Source organism: Lissotriton helveticus, chromosome 7 (assembly GCF_964261635.1).
Source record: "Lissotriton helveticus chromosome 7, aLisHel1.1, whole genome shotgun sequence".
NCBI classification, from domain to species: Eukaryota; Metazoa; Chordata; class Amphibia; order Caudata; family Salamandridae; genus Lissotriton; species Lissotriton helveticus.
Window position 1 is genome coordinate 1,826,015,188 of NC_136068.1, and position 22,012 is coordinate 1,826,037,199.

Sequence of the window (22,012 nt, forward strand, 5' to 3'; positions counted from 1 at the left end):
GAGAAATACAGCGGGATGGCATCACATATTCACAGCAGGCGTCTTGAAGGGTTGGTGGGTCTAATGTACTCAAAGTCCAAACTACTGATAGGCCTTCTGTCTGTGGCAGCCTTAATTCAGAGTTTCTCACCCAGACCGTCAATCGGAAAGGCAGCCAGTGGGTGACCAGACGTGGGCCTGAAGCCCCCAATGGTTGACTCTTAAACCAGACGACCAGAGTTCTAGACCTGCCTAATCCACATGAGCCCATTGTGTGATCCAGGACAAATCACCTACCCACTCCGGTCGCCATGGCGCATTATCCTTCCGTGCGTGGCTGACCATTTCAGACACAGGGCAGCTACAAACTCTGCCTATAAGTTTGGCATTGACATGGTAGATACAAGTGGAAGTATACATCCTCGGCTCATTAACTTGACCACATGTGCAAGCCGGCCCCACTGAGACCACCGAATGTAAGGACCCAGGAGAGCATCTTGGGGTCCTGTGAACCCAGCAGCCACCATGGACTTCTGCTACCTCCATGACTCTCCAGTCCCATAAAGCCCAAACTCACCGCGAGTGCCGTTGAAGAAGAGCGTCTGCCGCGATGGGTTCTGGATCACCACGATGGACCCGTCGTACTGGTGCAGCTTGCAGTTGATCTCCGCTTCGCCTCCTTCCACCACCGTGACGTTCTCGGCCTTCACTTCCTGGCCCAGAGCTGGTGAGAGAGAAGAAAGAGAGGCTGGTGAGGCAAGATGGAGAGACATCCCATGAGAACATCTCACGTAGATCCAACAGAAAGCCAGAGTTATGTTATACTTTATTTGTAAAGTGCACGTACACCAGATTGGTTTCATGGCGCTACTCAACGAGTGCTTAGTCCTGGGATGTTACTCGTATGCTTGTCTAAATAACCATGTTTTTAGGAGCCTTCGAAAACTCATGAGGTCTGTGCAGGATCTGATTTCTAGAGGCCGGGAATATCTGGGGCCTAGTATGGCCTAGCATGGCAAACCTTGTTCCACCGAAACGTTTCAGTTTGAAGGAAGGTAGAGTCAGGAGATGCATGTGGGCAGATCGCAGATTGCGGGTCGGGGTGTATCTTTCAATAAGACTGTCAAATAATTTTGGGCTTCTACCATTTAGGGACTTAAAGATAATGCATCCCACCTTAAAGGCGCGTCTCTGAGTTACGGGGAGCCAATGAAGCTTCCTCAGGAGGAGAGTGACATGTTAACACCTATTTTGCTGAAGAATCAGTCTTGCTGCCTGTTTCTGTACCAGTTGAAGACGGTGGGTGACATTAGGAACGCCAAATGTGACATAAAGAGGCCATCACTCTGCTCCCAACAGCCCTAGCCACCTAGACCCTCCTCGCACAAACATCTACAGCCAGCCACTCCGTGCCTACACCACCTCTAGACATCTCCAGCCAAGGGCATTTAACTCCGCAGACCACACAGACACCACAAACACAGACCAGCAGCTCACTGCCACCCACCCAGAGACAAACTGGGCCACAACATCCAGACATCCAAGGGTGCTGGAGCAATTCTCAGGGTGGGGGTGCTGACACCAATGTTACTTAAATGAAAACAGAGGGATTGTGAAAAACCAGAGTATCACTCAAAGGACAGGTGTAGGAAACGAGCCACGTCCATTCCGCAGGGTAAGAGTGTAGTAAGTAGCCGGTAGCACATTGTTGCAAATATGTGTCTAAACCAGGGTGTGGCAGCGCACTGCCCTTTACAGAGAGCACCTTTCACAGTGAAACAGCCTCTTGGAATGGCCACTGGTTTTCCATCACACATGCAGATTTACTGATGAACCCACGAGGTGCACAAGCGAGAGATAATGACTGAAAATCAGGTTTCTGAAGACATTCATCATTTGCACATCACAAGAGTCAGTCTATTTATGTGTTTCCATCCAATTGAGATCTGTTTCCATAACACTTCAGAATTACAAAAAAAATGTGCTTTATTTGTGCTTCCCTTGCTGCTGATATATTTTTAATGTGTCTACCGTTCATTTAGATATTTACATTTAGTGTCACAAAAAAGTTAAATCCTACGGCCTGTCCTCTCACACTCCCTGCACCCCTGCAGCCTGCCAGGTATTCACATCACAAAACCCTCTCACTTTTCAGTCCGAGCAGAAAATTAAACCCCATCCCCTTGTCAAAAGAATAAGGAGCCGTTTGCCCGAGGAGATTGGCTGACATTTGACCTCGGTCTTTGAATTTGCATTTTAGTTCACGTTCTGACTTCCAATATGGTTATTTTGGGGGTGCTGTCGCACCCCACGCACCCCTACTTCCAGAGCCTATCATGACAGGACAACACAGGCTCCAGTATGTAATGGTAACTGGTATGGAAGAGAGGCTGGTGAGACAAGCCGGGCAGCACTCCGCAGCACTACAAATCACAGACGGCGAACTGCACAAACAACAACACGCCACCCCTGTGCCCTGAACACAAGTCTGGTCAGCACACTTTTCCAGAGTTTGGGAGTGAGTTACTCAGAGTCCCGGCCTGCTCCCCGCCTGGTCCATCCACTCTCCCCTGCCCAGCAAAGCTCCGCGCCAGAGGGGCTCAAGCATTTCAACATTCGAGGCGGACACCGGGCGCGGAGCCGGCATCGGTGGGGGCAGTGATGCATTCACCGAGCACTAGAAAAAGCCCCTTCTAGACTGAGTGATGCCAACAATTACTATTGGCGTGTTACTGTATTGTAATGACGAGTGATTGCTGCTGGTGGAGGGTAGACATAATGGACACTTCATTTGTCCACAATTCGAATCAATAAACTGAACCGACTAATGTTGGCTACAGGCAGAGCGGTGGAGGGGGGGGGCTAGGGGGGTCAAAGACAAAGGAACATGGAACCCGCAGAGCACAGGCGCGGGCTTATTCAATGGTACTTATGTCAGACAACTCTCTTTGACATTGTTAGGCAGTCTTTTGTGTACAGGATACTAGACACACTACACACATCCGGACCCTAAACAAGCTGAATACATTCAGAAACCGGACACGCTGCACACATTCGATACTAGACACTTCGCACACATCCGGATACTGGATATGCTGCACATATCCGAATACTATACACGCTGCACATATTCGGATACTATACACGCTGCACACGTCCGGACGGATACTAGACACTTCGCATTCATCAGGATACTGGATATGCTGCACATATCCGGATACTATACTAGACAAGCCGCACACATTCGGACACTAGACACGATGAAGACATTCGGATACCAGACACGATGCACACGTCTGGATACTAGACACACTGCACACATTTGGAAACGAGATAAGCTGCACACATTCGATACTAGACACTTCGCACACGTTCGGATACTAGACACCCTGCACACATCTGGATACTAGACACACTGCACACATTTGGATAGTAGCACACATCCAGATACTAGGCACACTGCACACATTTGGATACTAGCACACATCTGGATACTAGACACACTGCACACATTTGGATAGTAGCACACATCCAGATACTAGGCACACTGCACACATTTGGATACTAGCACACATCCGGATTCTAGACACACTGCACATATTCGGATACTAGACATGCCGCACATATTCGGATACTAGCACACATCCGGATACTAGACACTCCGCACACACCCGGATACTAGACACGCTACACACGTACAGATACTAGACATGCTGTACACGTACGGATACTAGACACACCACACAAGTCCAGATAATATACACGCTGCACATGTCCGGATACTAGACACGCTACACGCGTACGGATACTAGACACGCCATGCACGTCCGGATACTAGACACTCCGCACACACCCGGATACTAGACACGCTACACACGTACGGATACTAGACATGCTGCACACGTCCGGATACTAGACACGCCATGCACGTCCGGATACTAGACACGCCGCACACGTCTGGATACTAGACACGCCACTCACATTTGGATACTAGATATGCAGCACACATCCATATAGTAGACACGCCGCACATATCCGTATACTAGACACGCTGCACACATCCGGATACTAAACATGGTGCACACATCCTGGAAACTATACACAGTGCACACATATAGATACCAGAAATGACACACTCATCCGGAGTTTGCGGGGTTAGTTGCATGACCAGGTTTAAAGTGCTACGGCTGAGCCCATGAGAGGGCGTGAAATGCACGGATGCAACCTGCTGAGGTAGAACTGTAGTGTGTTGAGCAACAGAACTGGTCCAGGTGGGCTCCCACCGGAAGTACCACAGTGGTGGTACAGAAAGCAAATAGCCTTTATCTAGAAAGGTTAGGGTGGGTGAAGAGTTGGGATATTTCTCACATACCTATGACTGTCACTCTCTTCCAAGGATTATGGCTGAGCAGAAATGTCGTAAACCGGTGTGGTTAGGGAGGAGGTTAGATGAGGGACAGCCACTCCCTGTGCTCTGGTTGTCAACAACGTAGGCTGCGTGGAATCGCATCATTAGAACCTGCCTTGAATCTAGATACAGCGTGAAAACTGCTAGTCGACAAACACAAGAGGGATAGGAGCGGAACGCACATCATGCATGTATCTTTGGGGGACAGACTTTGGGGATACCCCAGGACTAAGAACTGTATGTGGTCCTTAGAAGGACCAGCAAAGATGAGACCTGGCTGAGACTGAGAAGGCAGAAGAAGGAACTTTTCAAGTGAAACAGATCAGTAACCAGTTGTAACAGGGCTGTCTGAAGAATATGGGTTAGAAGTGAGTGGTGAAACCAGGCAGGGCTAGAATGTGGAAATCTGAGAGCTGAGGGTGTGAGCACTGACCTCACACTTGGAAAAGAGGTGACCCAACTACTGGCTTTGACGTGGACAGAGGTGACCCACCTACTGGCTTTGACATGGACTGATGTGACCCAACTACTGGCTTTGACGTGGACAGAGGTGACCCAACAACTGGCTTTGACGTGGACAGAGGTGACCCACCTACTGGCTTTGACAGGGACAGAGGTGAGCCACCTACTGGCTTTGATGTGAACAGAGGTGAACCAACTACTGGCTTTGGCTTTGACGTGGACAGAGGTGACCCAACTACTGGCTTTGACATGGACAGTATGACCAGACTACTGCTTTGACCAAAACTGTAAACTCCATGCACTCTACCACCCCCGGGTACAAAGACCAAGTTCATCGACCAGATGATAGAAATAATTACTACCAACTCTAATCTGCAGTCTAACGGTATCTTCTTAGGAGACTTCAATATTCATTGGGAGGATCAGGATGACAGTCAGATCACCCTCTTCAAAAACTTCCTGGAAGAGCAATCATTAGTCCAAGGTTGTCATCTCCCCACCCACTCCAAAGGCTCCACCTTAGATTGGATCTTAGCTAAAGAGAAAAAAATCGAGAACATTGTAATCACGCCCTGCGATTGGTCGGTTCAGCATATTCAATTTCATTCGACATTGCCCTCAGAAAAACTAAATCGTCTTCACAAGCTACTAAACCCAAAAAATGGACCAGGAACACTAGAGGAATTAATATGGAAATCATAGCTGCGCACTGCAAAATAGATTTGCAGCCACCCAAGAGTATGGCTGACGTCAATGACCTCACGTTGCATTGTAACAAATCAATGACCAGCATTATTGAGAACATAGCCACACTAAAACTGAAAAGGGTTTCTGACAAAGACAAAAATCCGGGGTTCAATGGTTCCCTTAATGAAGAAAGAAGGTCACTGAGACTATCAGAACGCAAATGGCAACAACACCCCTCTTCAAAAAAATAATTTTTCAGGAAAGAATTGGATAATGCAGTAAATAGACCTTGGAAATTATTCGATCTACTTAAAGAACAATCATCAGCCAAAGTGGCACCAGTCATCAACAAAACTAGCTTAAATAGTGAAGATTTCTCAGTCTTCTATACAGACAAAGCTAACTTATTGGAGGGGGAGCTCAAAAAAGCAGCTGAAGACACTGAAAATGAGAAGGGTACGTTGGATGAAGTACTGGATCAACAAGAATTAGTCAAACCCAAAAACAATGCCAGATGGTCAGGATTTAAACCGGTCAGTGAATTAGACATTTCAAAGATCATGTCGACCACGAAACCTGACAATCATTATAACGATCCCCCACCGGCAAAGTGCTGATCTTCCATAAATCACCTGCTAATCCCATCTTGGACTAAGATCATAAATGCCTCATTATCACAAGACCAAATACCGGCCTGCCTAAAAACAGGGCAAGTCATTCCTCTCCTTAAAAAACCAACAGAGAATCCCTCAGATTCGAACAATTTCAGACCTGTAACTAACATTCCCATGTTAGCCAAAGTTCTGAAAAAATTTGTTCAAGCTGTTAAATGATTGCCAATCTGGTTTCCGTCCAAACCATAGTATAGAAACTACAATTCTGCACATAGTAGATGGCGCATTACTGGCTCTCGACCATAACAAAACATGCCTCTTAATCTTGTTGGACCTGTCGGCAGCATTCGACACGATGAACCATGCCAAAATACTTGGTCGTTTGAAAAACAGAACAGGAATTGAGGGTACAGTCCTAAATTGGTTTAGCTCCTTTCTTGAGAATAGATCGCAAAATTAACTGTCAACCAAACCCTTTCAGGCCCAATCAATAATACTATCGGAGTTCCGCAAGGGTCAACGCTATCTCCGGCACTTTTCAATCTATACGTAGAACCTCTCACAGAAATATTACAAAATGCTAACATTGCTTTACATATGTACGCTGATGACACTCAGCTGTACATCAAAATTGCATCGACTGAATATATAAAGACCATGACCCAAGCGCTAACGAGAACCCTCCAATGGCTAACCAAGAACTACCTGAAGCTAAATCCTCAGAAAACTGAATTCCTACTGAATACACCCCAGAAAAGCAAAATAATGATATCAGAATGGTCCAACCTTATCACTGCTCTAAAGTGTACTCTGAAGATTGTTGATTCGACTAAATCACTGGGTATTACTCTGAACAAAAACCTGAACATATCAGCACATATCAACACAATGGCAAAAAGCGCCAGGTTCCACTTAGCTACTTGCGAAAACTAAAGCCATTTCTAAATAAAACAGACCTCAAAACAGCAGTTCAGGCACTGGTCATTTCAAGGATCGAATATGGTTGCACTACCTTGGCAGGGCTCCCTAAGATCTCAACAGCCCCATTGAAAGCATGCCTTAATGCAGCCACAAGACTTATAGCGGGAACCCAAAAAATTGGACCATATCTCCCCTCACTTGAAAGCTCTCAACTGGCTGCCCTTCGAAGCACAAATTCATTTCAAGCTGGCATGCATCACTCATAAAGCAATACACAACAAAACACCAGTCTACCTTGCTCAGAAACTCACGCTTTCGGGAGGGAACAGGGCCTCCAGGAGCAAAGCGGTACTACTGAAACCGGCTTGTTTCTGTAAGAAAAGAACTTATGACCGAGAGTTCTCCGAGGCAGCACTGAGAATTTGGAACGCCCTCCCCCCCCCCCCCCAACATTAGAAGAATTCCATCCATCGCAGCATTCAAAAAGGAAGCAAAACCGTTTTATATGAGAACATTTCTCCCCTAAATCCTTACAGCGGAATGTCTGTTATTAACCTGTCATGTTTGTTTCAAAGTTCACGCAAGCCGCTCATTAACCATTTATGGACTTGTATATACGTTTACTTGTGGGTTTATGGTTCAAGCTGCTTTATGGTCTATCTGTTGACTGTTAAATATGTTTATATGCTTTCCTGAAATGTAATTGTCATAAACCAGTAATGTCTTGTAATATATAAGTTTCGGATCGTTGAAATGTTCTTGTAAAGTGCTCTGACATGTTTGCGCTATAGAAAACACTAAATAAATAAATAAGAGGGATGTTAACTGCACCACAGAGTAATCTCAAGTCAGAGGTGCCCCGGAAGAACTCTCCACAGACAGTATGGAAGCTGGGACCTCTGCCTTCGTGCTCTTCCGGGTTGTCGGGAGGCCCAACGGGCAGACTCAGGCCTTAGAAGAAGGGGGTCTCAGGTCGCCAGCTGTGGGCAATGCACAAATATCTCTATTAACTTCCATGCCGAACTGCAGCTGAAGTGATGTTACTCAGAACTTTGAGGTGACTAATATCATTTTTTGTTTCGTTGGGTTCTTTTTAGATGTAAAATACTCAAATAAAATACTTTCCTATTTTCTGAACTGGTAATGGAGGTTTGCACTGCCTGTGTTTATGACACACACTATGTGGAGTTATGCCAGCCCTTCATGGCAATCGTTAGTAGGGTAAATAGCGCTTATTTCAGAGATGCAGTGAGAATGTAACTAGGAGCTAGCTTCTTCCTTCCAGCCGGCACGTGGATACAGCTGCGACGCAGGCAGGCCCAGGAAGCCCGGCCAGGTCCACGGAGCCTTTCATTAGCTCCGCATTTCATCCGTTTCACAGAGTTGGATGGGGTCAATCTCCAATTAAGAAAGGATCTTTGCCTTTAATTGCAGACAGCCGGCACTCAGGAAAGGCATCCTCAGGGGCCATTCCCGCAGAGGCTCCAGGATAGTGACTTGGCAGGAGGGGATGTCTGTCCAAGCCAAAACTAGGCATCCTCCCATGGCCCCCGCCAGCTCGACGCTGTCAGCCCCGCAGGCCCGATCTCGAAACGGTGTTAACGCTGCAGAAGACGGAAGTGCCCGGTCCTGAGAAGGCACTGGAGGCAGGCTTCAGTTCCTAGCCGCCTAGGGCTTCTGTGGTAAACAATATAACATTTATTTCAACCAAAATGTTATTTTTAATGGCATTGTCTTGAAAATGTGCTTCTGATCAATTGTTTTTATTCGGATCAAGGTCTCCCCCTTTCTAGACCTGCTCCTGATGCCAAGGGGAGAGGATGTGGTGTAAGGGCCAGACCTGCCAACCTTGGTGTCGGGGATCCAGGTTCGAGCCTCGGCGTCGGCTCCACATCCTGTGACTCTGGGCAAATCACTTAAACAACTCATCCTTCACCGGTCTTGCCCTGAGAATATGGAACGCTCTTCCTCCTGAAATCAGATCTAAGCCTTCAACCTCCTGGTTCAAGAAACAAGTCGAGGGGTTACTCCTGAATAACCAGTTGCAACAATTGACCTGAAGGTACCATACCTAACCTTTATTTCTTAGTGACAACATGGGTCTCTCGTTCAATGACGCCATTTTTGTTTCTTTATATTTTCAACATGTTTGGTTTGCTCTTTTTGTCCCTGTGCTTGGTAACTTACTTTACTGTTTATTATGTTCACTTTTACCTGCCAATCTTATCTGCCTCTTTGTACAGCGCTGATACCCTTATGAGTCATGTGCGTGCTATGTAAAACTCTTAATTCTTTTTTTTAATCTCCCCGCGCTTACCAAAAATGAATGTGTCCTTGTGTACCTTTAACTGGTGCTCATGTAAAGCGTTCCAATACCCTCGGGTTCCGTTTGCTTATATAAAACTGCAAAAAGTAAACATGCATTGGGTACAAATCGCGCCTTGCTTTACGCTCCTCCCACATGACTCCGAAGGTGTTCAGAAAATGACAGTAGGGCTCAGTCCCACCCTGCCACAGGCAGCTCAAAGCTGTAATCCTCACGGGCGCCATTTGGGAGTGGGGTCCGGCTGAAGTGGACAGATCTACAAAATGCACCTGCCCGGTCCCGAACAAGCAGGCACGCCTGATCTGATGGCGCTTCCCAGCTAGGACTTCCGGATGAAACAATTTGGAGTTAATGTCGGTTACATAAAGTTTATATTTCATGGTCCTTCATTTGTGTTTAATAAATGTTTCTGAGCATTTGGTACAGATTTAGGTCATCTTCACCCCCTCCTATCACTACCCCCCCAAGCCTTCAATGTTTCCTTTCCCTGGGGCTCCACTTGGTAACAGGGACGGACTGGCTACCGGGCAGTTTGGAATGCTGCTGAGCAGGGGGCTGATTTCGTTCATGGGGACCTGCGTGTACAAAACGAAATTCGTTTTGCTTTCGTTATTTCGAAGCACACGCAGATCTCCAAAAACAAAATCAGCCCCCACTGCAATTAAATCAGCCCCCAGCTCGGCAGCATTCCAAAGTGCCCGGTAGCCAATCCGGCCCTGCTTGGTAAACACATGTATTGGGTTCACCTGTGTTTATCCCAAGGCCGGCCTTAGGGCTCGGTCAACTGACAGCCAGGGCTTTCACTCCTATTTAAACACATCCTTTATTGCAGGGGTTTCCAAACTGGGGTGTCCGCACTCTCAGGGGGTGAGGAATATATGATGGTACATCGAGGTCTTCACACCGCGATACCTTTACAACGCAGGCATTACAATGCAAGTTGTTACAATGACTTGCGCTGGAGGGCGCTGGACTTAGGAATAGTACGATTTACTATTCCAGCTCCAGTCTGCGTACAGTAGGGAAGGTGTTCAAATCGAAAATCATACTATTCCTTAGCTTAGAGCGCCCTCCAGTGCAAGTCATTGTAATGACTTGCGTTGTAATGCCCGTGTTGTAAAGGTATTGCTGTGTGAAGACTGTGATGTAAACAATATTTCCCGGGGGGAATAGATGACAATTCAGGGGGTGCAACACCTTATGCATTGAGTTAAAAGCTGATATTTTTAGTTCAATTAGTTCACCAGGAACTCTGTATGGGGTTCAATCTGTGGTGCAAAAATACATATTTGACTATTTAATTTTCTAATGTAATATTACTTTTGTAGGGGGTGCGAACATGCAAATAAAGGCCTGTTCAGTTCTGGAAAGGGCTTTCCTCATCTCCAGAGCCCAGGTAAGCAGCTGTAGGGGATCAGCTTACCTGGATACCGACCCTTATAAACAACCATTGGGTGAGGATTCTTGGTTCTGGCCTATAGGGGACTGTCACACAGGGGTACAGCCCAGCCCACCTACTGGGTTCTAAAAGCCAGGAACAAACAAAGAAAAGCTTATAAAAAAACTGGAACAGGACAATTGTTTCATAATGCTCCCAAGTTCTGTAATGATAACTTGGAGCGGGTTTGAGCCAGATGCCGGCCTCTGGTCATGCTCTAACCGGAGGCACCAGGAATCATACAGGGGAGAGAAAGAGCTATCTAGCGGATGAATTGCATTATGTGAACCTAAAAAATCAATCCCGGCTTTTCCGCCTAACACAATTGTGTGATACTATGCAATGATGTTATTGCATTGTGCCTCCTTTTTTACAATTATCACATATCAGAGCACCTTGTAATACAAGATGCACCCTGCACATAACCTCCTGTGTTTGAATTAATAGGCTACGATGTTGCTCCGTGCTAAATTACAGAACCTCAGCTACTTACAAGATGCGCATGAGAATTTAGATGCCGCGTGGGTCCCGTGCTCACTACTCCACTGGAGTCAAGCTATCCTGGCTGAAGACGGCTGATAGCCAGAAACCGGTCCTAGGATGCTTGATTCCGGTCCAGGGAAGACATGGCTTGGCAGTTCGGGCTGGACTGTTCCCATGAGGGACAGGGTCAGACTGATTTGCATATGGCCATGTCTGAACTGGGGTGGCAGAGTGGGCTAAAGAACGGTGATGGATCAAACCCAGATCTGTGACTTGAGGTGAATGTTTTGCCATTGTGCAACATTCCATCCATCCTCTTGTTTGTTTTGCTTGGTCCGCTAATGGCATTGTTGTCAGAGATGGGAAGGGTGCAGCAGCAGGGAGCCGTGTGCTTTAAAATGTGCAACTCTGTTTGGCCGCTGTCTTGGGACGGCCAGCCACACATGCGCATTTTAAAGTTCTCCAACTTAGCTGTCTTACAGAGCTGGGTTAGAGAGAGAGCAGGCCTCCAGTGCTCTGAGGAGCGCTGGGAGAGCCTGCTCTATCCAATCCTGGAGCTGCTCTCATGCTGTGAAAGCTTCACCAGGATTGGGTATACGCAGTTTCCTGCATCAGGACCTTCCTGGAAGACACCCGATGGAGGAGGACGCCGTGCTGCGGCGGCGAGGCTGACGCCTGCTGCGGCGGCGAGTCTGTTCGGCTCAGCTCGCCCTATTAATTTGTTGGCTCGCCCACTTCTATTTTAAAGCTGTGCAGTGGGCGAGGGCAGTGACGTGGCTGCTGTGCTCAGAGGCCAGTGGGGTTGGAACAGTGTCAGGCACATGTCAGGTGCCTGATGTGTGAGTCCAGCTCTCGCCTCAGCAGCCACCGGCAGCCGCAGACACACCTGCTCAGTGACAGCTTCATTTAATGGAGTTCCCGGCTACATAAGAACTCGAGATTTTTAATCAGAAACACAGCCCCAGGGGGGCTGAGGAGCGGGGGAGCCCCCCCCGCCCCAACAGAAACAACAGCACTTTATGTTATGATTACCAGAAATCAGTGCGGTGGAAATCAATTACAAGCAGCGGGTGGGATCAGACGCCCACCGAGGCCCCCCGAGGGGAGCCAAATGAAAATACATATCTCACACTTACAAATACAGTGACAGAGACCCCGGCTGGCACTCCACAAAGAGATGTGATTGCATTAGGTGGCTGCCTTTCCACCCTAGGGGGAGAGGGCAGGCCAGCCACCCATAGGTTACACAGGGAGGGGCCAGGCTGGGGGAGGGGAAGGCCAGCCACCCACAGGTTACACAGGGAGGGGCCAGGCTGGGGGAGGGGGCAGGCCAGCCACCCATAGGTTACACAGGGAGGGGCCAGGCTGGAGGCAGGCTTACCACCCACAGGTTACAAAGGGAGAGGCCAGGCTGGGGGAGGGGACAGACCAGCCACCCATAGGTTACACAGGAAGGGGCCAGGCTAGGGGAGGGGAAGGCCAGCCACCCATAGGTTACACAGGGAGGGGCCAGGCTGGGGAAGGGGGCAGGCCAGCCACCCATAGGCTACACAGAAAGAGGCCAGGCTGGAGGCAGGCCAGCCACCCATAGGTTACACAGGGAGGGGCCAGGCGGGGGGAGGGGAAGGCCAGCCACCCACAGGTTACACAGGGAGGGGCCAGGCTGGGGGAGGGGGCAGGCCAGCCACCCATAGGTTACACAGGGAGGGGCCAGGCTGGAGGCAGGCTTACCACCCACAGGTTACACAGGGAGGGGCCAGGCTGGGGGAGGGGGCAGACCAGCCACCCATAGGTTACACAGGAAGGGGCCAGGCTGGGGGAGGGGAAGGCCAGCCACCCATAGGTTACACAGGGAGGGGCCAGGCTGGGGGAGGGGAAGGCCAGCCACCCATAGGTTACACAGGGAGGGGCCAGGCTGGGGGAGGGGAAGGCCAGCCACCCATAGGTTACACAGGGAGGGGCCAGGCTGGGGGAGGGGAAGGCCAGCCACCCATAGGTTACACAGGGAGGGGCCAGGCTGGGGGAGGGGAAGGCCAGCCACCCATAGGTTACACAGGGAGGGGCCAGGCTGGGGGAGGGGAAGGCCAGCCACCCATAGGTTACACAGGGAGGGGCCAGGCTGGGGGAGGGGAAGGCCAGCCACCCATAGGTTACACAGGGAGGGGCCAGGCAGGGGGAGGGGAAGGCCAGCCACCCATAGGTTACACAGGGAGGGGCCAGGCTGGGGGAGGGGGCAGACCAGCCACCCATAGGTTACACAGGAAGGGGCCAGGCTGGGGGAGGGGGCATGCCAGCCACCCATAGGTTACACAGAAAGAGGCCAGGCTGGAGGCAGGCTTACCACCCTTAGGTTACACAGGGAAGGGCCAGGCTAGGGGAGGGGAAGGCCAGCCATCCACAGGTTACACAGGGAGGGGCCGGGCTGGGGGAGGGGGGAGGCCAGCCACCCATAGGTTACACAGAAAGAGGCCAGGCTGGAGGCAGGGTTACCACCCTTAGGTTACACAGGGAAGGGCCAGGCTAGGGGAGGGGAAGGCCAGCCACCCACAGGTTACACAGGGAGGGGCCAGGCTGGGGGAGGGAGCAGGGAGCACAGAGGGAGACCCCCTCATAGGCCTATCACCCACAGGTTACTCATGGAGGTGCACTCCTCATAGCAGAGGGAGGGGCCAGGCTGGGTGGGGCGGGAGTGTGGAGGGAGACCTGTTTCTTCTTTACCACTGGAGGGGGGACACGCCTCCCACTCGTAGGTGACACAGGGAGGGACAGTCCTCATGCACGTGCAGGGTAGGGGGCAGCCTGGGGAGGGAGCAGGGAGTGTAGAGTGAAAGAGGGGCCCCCTGGCACTTCACAAACAGATCTCATTGCATTAGGCAGCATCCTTGCTTCCATTAGGGGGGCCTTCAGGGGGCCCACCAGGTCTAAGGCCCGACGGTAAATAAACCAGCCTTCTAAGGGGGTCCTTTCCAGGCTCTGCACTGATCTCCTTACATTTACTGGCAAAAGGCTGATTGATTTCTCAATAATGGCTGTAAATACCCTTCAGGTGTTTACTGCATCGCCCTGACGCAGCCTCTGTTTACATTTCACGCTTTATTTCATCTTGCATTCCATGTTTTCTGCAGAGCCTGTTTTCAACCGAGCAGCCTCGGGTGTCTGAGATCAGACTGAGGGCAGCTGGGTATGAAGGCGGGAGGGTGAGAGCTCTGAAGAGGAGGCTGAAGGCAGTGCCGGCTCCTCACAGTGCCTGCCAGTGAGTCATAGAGGAGAGCAAACCTCATGCCCTTCCAATCCTGGGCCTCTCTGCTGAGCGCACAGCGCGATAGCTGCGTATGTGCCAACTGTAATTGTAGGAAAGAGTGAGGAAGGCTGATGGAGGACTTTAGAAACAAGCATTTGCAATGCAATAGGTCTCACATTTACTCAAGACATATTGCATTGCAAATGGTAGGCGTCACAGACAACGGAAGGGAGGGAGGGCGGGCAGGCAGGCAGGTGGGTGGGGAAAGAAGGCACGGACAACAGGCGGGTGGGGGCGAGAAGGCACAGACAACGGGAGGGAGAGTGGTGGGAAGAAGGCACCAAAGCATGTCATGCCTGCAATAGGAGAAACTCATTAAAGAAAATAGCGCCCATAGTCTAAATAACATGTACTGTGTAACAACTTAAGTAAAGGGGCCAGCCGCCATGGGAAGTGACAACTGAAGAGGAGGCGGTACTAAGGAAGGACTAACATGCCTATTGATGAATCAGAAACCAGCATTTTGGATGGACAATTGCACACGCCAATGGCAAATATGGGCGGAGAGTGGGCGCTAGACTTCTATATTCTACTCCTCTACAATAAGTCTCGCAGGGCACCGCATGCGTGCTGGCTCTAGGTTCGACCTAAACATGTAGGGAGAAAAAGTGCGTAAGTGTCTAACAGTGAGCTCAGAACAAAGTGGGGTGAAAGGGAAGTGTGTGTACCAGCGACCTTCTGAAGGTCACAGACCTAGTAATGTTTGAGTAGTTAATTCATTTCATACAGCTAACAAGCAGTGGCAAAGCCAATAGGGCTGGCTTGTTATAGATATCTGTTTTTGTTGTTATGCTACATGTCTGTGTTCGATAACAGAAACCTCATAGCGGTACCCAGATACCGGTCACAGACCTCATCTGCTGTGACACAGGAAATGACCAGGTGAGGGGCAGGGAGAGGAACAGACCTCATTTGCTGTGACACAGGAAATGACCAGGTGAGGGGCAGGGAGAGGGACAGACCTTCATCTGCTGTGACACAGGAAATGACCAGGTGAGGGGCAGGGAGAGGGACAGACCTTCATCTGCTGTGACACAGGAAATGACCAGGTGAGGGGCAGGGAGAGGGACAGACCTTCATCTGCTGTGACACAGGAAATGACCAGGTGAGGGGCAGGGAGAGGAACAGACCTCATCTGCTGTGACACAGGAAATGACCAGGTGAGGGGCAGGGAGAGGGACAGACCTTCATCTGCTGTGAAACAGGAAATGACCAGGTGAGGGGCAGGGAGAGGGACAGACCTTCATCTGCTGTGACACAGGAAATGACCAGGTGAGGGGCAGGGAGAGGGACAGACCTTCATCTGCTGTGACACAGGAAATGACCAGGTGAGGGGCAGGGAGAGGGACAGACCTTCATCTGCTGTGACACAGGAAATGACCAGGTGAGGGGCAGGGAGAGGGACAGGCCTCATCTGCTGCGACACAGGAAATGACCAGGTGAGGGGCAGGGAGAGGGACAGACCTTCATCTGCTGTGACACAGGAAATGACCAGGTGAGGGGCAGGGAGAGGGACAGACCTTCACCTGCTGCGACACAGGAAATGACCAGGTGAGGGGCAGGGAGAGGGACAGGCCTCATCTGCTGTGACACAGGAAATGACCAGGTGAGGGGCAGGGAGAGGGACAGGCCTCATCTGCTGTGACACAGGAAATGACCAGGTGAGGGGCAGGGAGAGGGACAGGCCTCATCTGCTGCGACACAGGAAATGACCAGGTGAGGGGCAGGGAGAGGGACAGGCCTCATCTGCTGTGACACAGGAAAATGACCAGGTGAGGGGCAGGGAGAGGGACAGACCTTCATCTGCTGTGACACAGGAAATGACCAGGTGAGGGGCAGGGAGAGGGACAGGCCTCATCTGCTGCGACACAGGAAATGACCAGGTGAGGGGCAGGGAGAGGGACAGGCCTCATCTGCTGCGACACAGGAAATGACCAGGTGAGGGGCAGGGAGAGGGACAGACCTTCATCTGCTGTGACACAGGAAATGACCAGGTGAGGGGCAGGGAGAGGGACAGGCCTCATCTGCTGCGACACAGGAAATGACCAGGTGAGGGGCAGGGAGAGAGACAGGCCTCATCTGCTGTGACACAGGAAATGACCAGGTGAGGGGCAGGGAGAGGGACAGGCCTCATCTGCTGTGACACAGGAAATGACCAGGTGAGGGGCAAGGAGAGGAACAGACCTCATCTGCTGCGACACAGGAAATGACCAGGTGAGGGGCAGGGAGAGGGACAGGCCTCATCTGCTGTGACACAGGAAATGACCAGGTGAGGGGCAGGGAGAGGGACAGACCTTCATCTGCTGTGACACAGGAAATGACCAGGTGAGGGGCAGGGAGAGGGACAGACCTTCATCTGCTGTGACACAGGAAATGACCAGGTGAGGGGCAGGGAGAGGGACAGGCCTCATCTGCTGTGACACAGGAAATGACCAGGTGAGGGGCAGGGAGAGGGACAGACCTTCATCTGCTGCAACACAGGAAATGACCAGGTGAGGGGCAGGGAGAGGGACAGACCTTCATCTGCTGTGACACAGGAAATGACCAGGTGAGGGGCAGGGAGAGGAACAGACTTCATCTGCTGTGACACAGGAAATGACCAGGTGAGGGGCAGGGAGAGGAACAGACCTCATCTGCTGTGACACAGGAAATGACCAGGTGAGGGGCAGGGAGAGGGACAGGCCTCATCTGCTGCGACACAGGAAATGACCAGGTGAGGGGCAGGGAGAGGGACAGGCCTCATCTGCTGCGACACAGGAAATGACCAGGTGAGGGGCAGGGAGAGGGACAGACCTTCATCTGCTGCAACACAGGAAATGACCAGGTGAGGGGCAGGGAGAGGGACAGACCTTCATCTGCTGCAACACAGGAAATGACCAGGTGAGGGGCAGGGAGAGGGACAGACCTTCATCTGCTGTGACACAGGAAATGACCAGGTGAGGGGCAGGGAGAGGGACAGACCTTCACCTGCTGCAACACAGGAAATGACCAGGTGAGGGGCAGGGAGAGGAACAGACCTCATCTGCTGTGACACAGGAAATGACCAGGTGAGGGGCAGGGAGAGGGACAGGCCTTCACCTACTGCAACACAGGAAATGACCAGGTGAGGGGCAGGGAGAGGAACAGACCTCACCTGCTGCGACACAGGAAATGACCAGGTGAGGGGCAGGGAGAGGAACAGACCTCATCTGCTGTGACACAGGAAATGACCAGGTGAGGGGCAGGGAGAGGGACAGGCCTTCACCTGCTGCAACACAGGAAATGACCAGGTGAGGGGCAGGGAGAGGAACAGACCTCACCTGCTGCGACACAGGAAATGACCAGGTGAGGGGCAGGGAGAGGGACAGGCCTCATCTGCTGTGACACAGGAAATGACCAGGTGAGGGGCAGGGAGAGGAACAGACCTCATCTGCTGTGACACAGGAAATGACCAGGTGAGGGGCAGGGAGAGGAACAGACCTCATCTGCTGTGACACAGGAAATGACCAGGTGAGGGGCAGGGAGAGGGACAGGCCTCATCTGCTGTGACACAGGAAATGACCAGGTGAGGGGCAAGGAGAGGAACAGACCTCATCTGCTGTGACACAGGAAATGACCAGGTGAGGGGCAGGGAGAGGGACAGGCCTCATCTGCTGTGACACAGGAAATGACCAGGTGAGGGGCAGGGAGCGGGACAGGCCTTCACCTGCTGCAACACAGGAAATGACCAGGTGAGGGGCAGGGAGAGGAACAGACCTCACCTGCTGCGACACAGGAAATGACCAGGTGAGGGGCAGGGAGAGGAACAGACCTCATCTGCTGTGACACAGGAAATGACCAGGTGAGGGGCAGGGAGAGGAACAGACCTCATCTGCTGTGACACAGGAAATGACCAGGTGAGGGGCAGGGAGAGGAACAGACCTCATCTGCTGTGACACAGGAAATGACCAGGTGAGAGGCAGGGAGCGGAACAGACCTCATCTGCTGTGACACAGGAAATGACCAGGTGAGGGGCAGGGAGAGGAACAGACCTCATCTGCTGTGACACAGGAAATGACCAGGTGAGGGGCAGGGAGAGGGACAGGCCTCATCTGCTGTGACACAGGAAATGACCAGGTGAGGGGCAGGGAGAGGAACAGACCTCATCTGCTGTGACACAGGAAATGACCAGGTGAGGGGCAGGGAGAGGAACAGACCTCATCTGCTGTGACACAGGAAATGACCAGGTGAGGGGCAGGGAGAGGGACAGGCCTTCACCTGCTGCGACACAGGAAATGACCAGGTGAGGGGCAGGGAGAGGGACAGGCCTTCACCTGCTGTGACACAGGAAATGACCAGGTGAGGGGCAGGGAGAGGGACAGGCCTTCACCTGCTGCAACACAGGAAATGACCGGGAGAGGAACAGACCTCACCTGCTGCGACACAGGAAATGACCAGGTGAGGGGCAGGGAGAGAAACAGACCTCATCTGCTGTGACACAGGAAATGACCAGGTGAGGGGCAGGGAGAGGAACAGACCTCATCTGCTGTGACACAGGAAATGACCAGGTGAGGGGCAGGGAGAGGAACAGACCTCATCTGCTGTGACACAGGAAATGACCAGGTGAGGGGCAGGGAGAGGAACAGACCTCATCTGCTGTGACACAGGAAATGACCAGGTGAGGGGCAGGGAGAGGAACAGACCTCATCTGCTGTGACACAGGAAATGACCAGGTGAGGGGCAGGGAGAGGGACAGGCCTCATCTGCTGCGACACAGGAAATGACCAGGTGAGGGGCAGGGAGAGGGACAGGCCTTCACCTGCTGCGACACAGGAAATGACCAGGTGAGGGGCAGGGAGAGGAACAGACCTCATCTGCTGTGACACAGGAAATGACCAGGTGAGGGGCAGGGAGAGGGACAGGCCTCATCTGCTGTGACACAGGAAATGACCAGGTGAGGGGCAGGGAGAGGGACAGGCCTTCACCTGCTGCGACACAGGAAATGACCAGGTGAGGGGCAGGGAGAGGGACAGACCTTCATCTGCTGTGGAAGAGGAAACAATGAGGAGACGGACGGACGCGAGAGGGACAGGCTCTCATCTGTGACACGGGAGACAATGAGGTGAGGACAGGCCTTCCTCTGCTGTGGCAGAAGAGACAATAATGAGGTGAGGGACAAGGGAGAGGGACACATCATCATCTGCTGTGACGGTGAAACAATGAGGTGAGGGTTAGGCCTTCATCTGTTGTGGGAGGCGACAAGAGAGCAAGGTCGGCTCCTCCATGTGGGCGGAGGAGAGCCGCCCCCCTGCTTTCTCGCAGTGCAAGAAGCAGAAACGTAAAATGGTATTACAACTACCATTTTATGTGTCTGCTTCTCGCACTGCGGAAAAGCAGAAGGGTTTGGTTGGGGATGGGTGGTCCTGCTCTAAGGCGGGGGGGTTGGGGGGGGGAGTGGCTTGCCCACTGTTGAGGGTGCTGACTGTATGGTCAGCCCTCTGGGACAGACCAAACCAGTAATGCGCACTCTGCCTCTTTTCCATGTAGGCTGCTTGCAGCCTATATGGAGAGAATGGCCTACCCATAGACCCCTGGCTGGTCGGCGCCCCAACCAATCACAACGCTGCCATTGCAGCGTTGCGATTAGATTAGGGGAGGGGAGGGAGGCTTTCTGCTTCCTGGTGAGGAGCAGACACAATGCGGGACCTGGCCTGCGAAGGTACGTTAACTTTTTAAATAAACCTCCTCTGTGACCCACTTGCCCCTCACCTGTTAGTCATGCCGGCCGCTGACAAGTAGAGTGGTAGTCAGAGGCACAACAAGAGTCAAATTTCGGGGTGGGGCTGGGAAAAAATTTCAGGGGGGCTGATTCTTCAAGCAAAAGGCAGAGTAGAGCTGCAGGGGCTCTAAGCAGGGGGGATATCAAAGCCTCATTAACAAGCAAAAGTTATTTAAAAGACCTGTGAAGTGCTCGTGTGCGGCTGTGTGTGTGCCCAGGAAGCTGTCTCATTCCGGTCTGCCACACGACAGGGAGGGGGAAGGGGGGAGGTGAAGCCCTTTCAGTCCAATGGGCGTTGCGCGCCTGGTTGTAGTACGTCTTCATGTATGGGAATTTGATGAGAACGGGAAAGGAGGAATTCAGGGGGTAACACGCCCCTTCACACTTCAAGCTGAACCCACCCATAGCAGGGTGGACTTCACACACACCTCAAAGGTGGCTATGACCCTCCCAGAATGCCTCTGCTCCCGCCCAGGCCTTGCTTCCGGTCAGTGCGCTTCCTGCCAGCACGTGTCCCTCCTTGCCCTACACCCACCCCCGCCGCACCCACCTGATGCGCAGCGCAGGCGGCGGCAATGAAAGCGCCCACCTCGCGCTCGAGGTGCCTGTTTAATTCTAAAATGACAACTTAAGTGCTTCTAATGGCTCCCCGTCCTCCCACTTAAAGTGTCATCGTGAAAATCACTCCATTGATCGCTCTGCGGCTCAAACTCCCTTTTCTGAAAAATTGCTCGGCCTGCGGGGGTGTGGGGCTCGGCGGGCGGTCGTTTGTCTCGTGCGGGGAGGTAGGTCGTAGGTGTGAAGGGTGGAAGGGAGGGTTAGCCATGCTGGGATCATGGACAGAGATTTATTTGAGCCTGAGTGTGATCTGCCGTGCTTTTCCACTGCTTTATATTGAATGATTCCCCGTTTTCGTCTTACGCGAACAGGGGGCAGCTCTCTTTCTTTTAAGGCAGCAAAAGCCTGGTATTACCTTCCCTATGAATTGTGGAATACTCAAGATCCCAGGCTGTTTAAGAAGCAGTTAAAAATCTTGCTTATTAATTAACCCACAGTTCCTCTTAGCTCCTTGCATTCGCAGTGGGCTTTCGCGCCGGAACACTCGTGAGTTTCCGTGCGCGTTATAAGTGTTAATAACATAACATAACATGAAAAAGGTGTGTTGGGGCGGGGTCTGTAAAGGGGCTTTGCCAGAGAAATGTAAATAGGAATATATTCCGAGAGGTGTGGCTTATGCAATTAAGGGCGTGGCTTAACCGGGTAAACTGAAAACCTTTGGTTTGTGAACCACTGCACTTGAGCAACATCTAGAAAACACAAATACTCTTTGGGAAGGCAACATTGAGTAAAACTTGTGAAAGGTTCTCGACGGCCTACATTGGTGACGAGGATGGGATCAGAGTGCAGCTAATACAGGGGCGCACATCAGCAGTTCTACGGTGGCTTATCTTGCAGCAACCAGTCATCATGTTGGATGCCATTCTAGTGCTGGCACTGTTGCATGAGCTGGCAAACAGCCGGGTGGACGACATGGAGGTGGCCCTGTCGAAGGTGAAGGAGGAACAGGTGGACGCCATCCAGAGATACCCTGCTCCCCCGCATACTCCCGAACGCTCCACGCTGACCAGATAGCAGGTGTGGGAACTGTGGACTTGA

General features: G+C 51.6%; 1 protein-coding gene across 2 annotated transcripts in view; it reads right to left on the bottom strand.

The window, feature by feature from the left end:
* The window catches only part of CADM4 (cell adhesion molecule 4), a 1,180,582-nt gene that overhangs the window by 364,252 nt on the left and 794,318 nt on the right, over positions 1-22,012 (bottom strand). For both annotated transcript variants that reach the window (XM_078655589.1, XM_078655590.1), the window contains exon 2: positions 557-703. In XM_078655589.1, the coding sequence (XP_078511715.1) occupies positions 557-703 (147 nt within the window). The remainder of the gene's footprint in view (positions 1-556; positions 704-22,012) is intronic.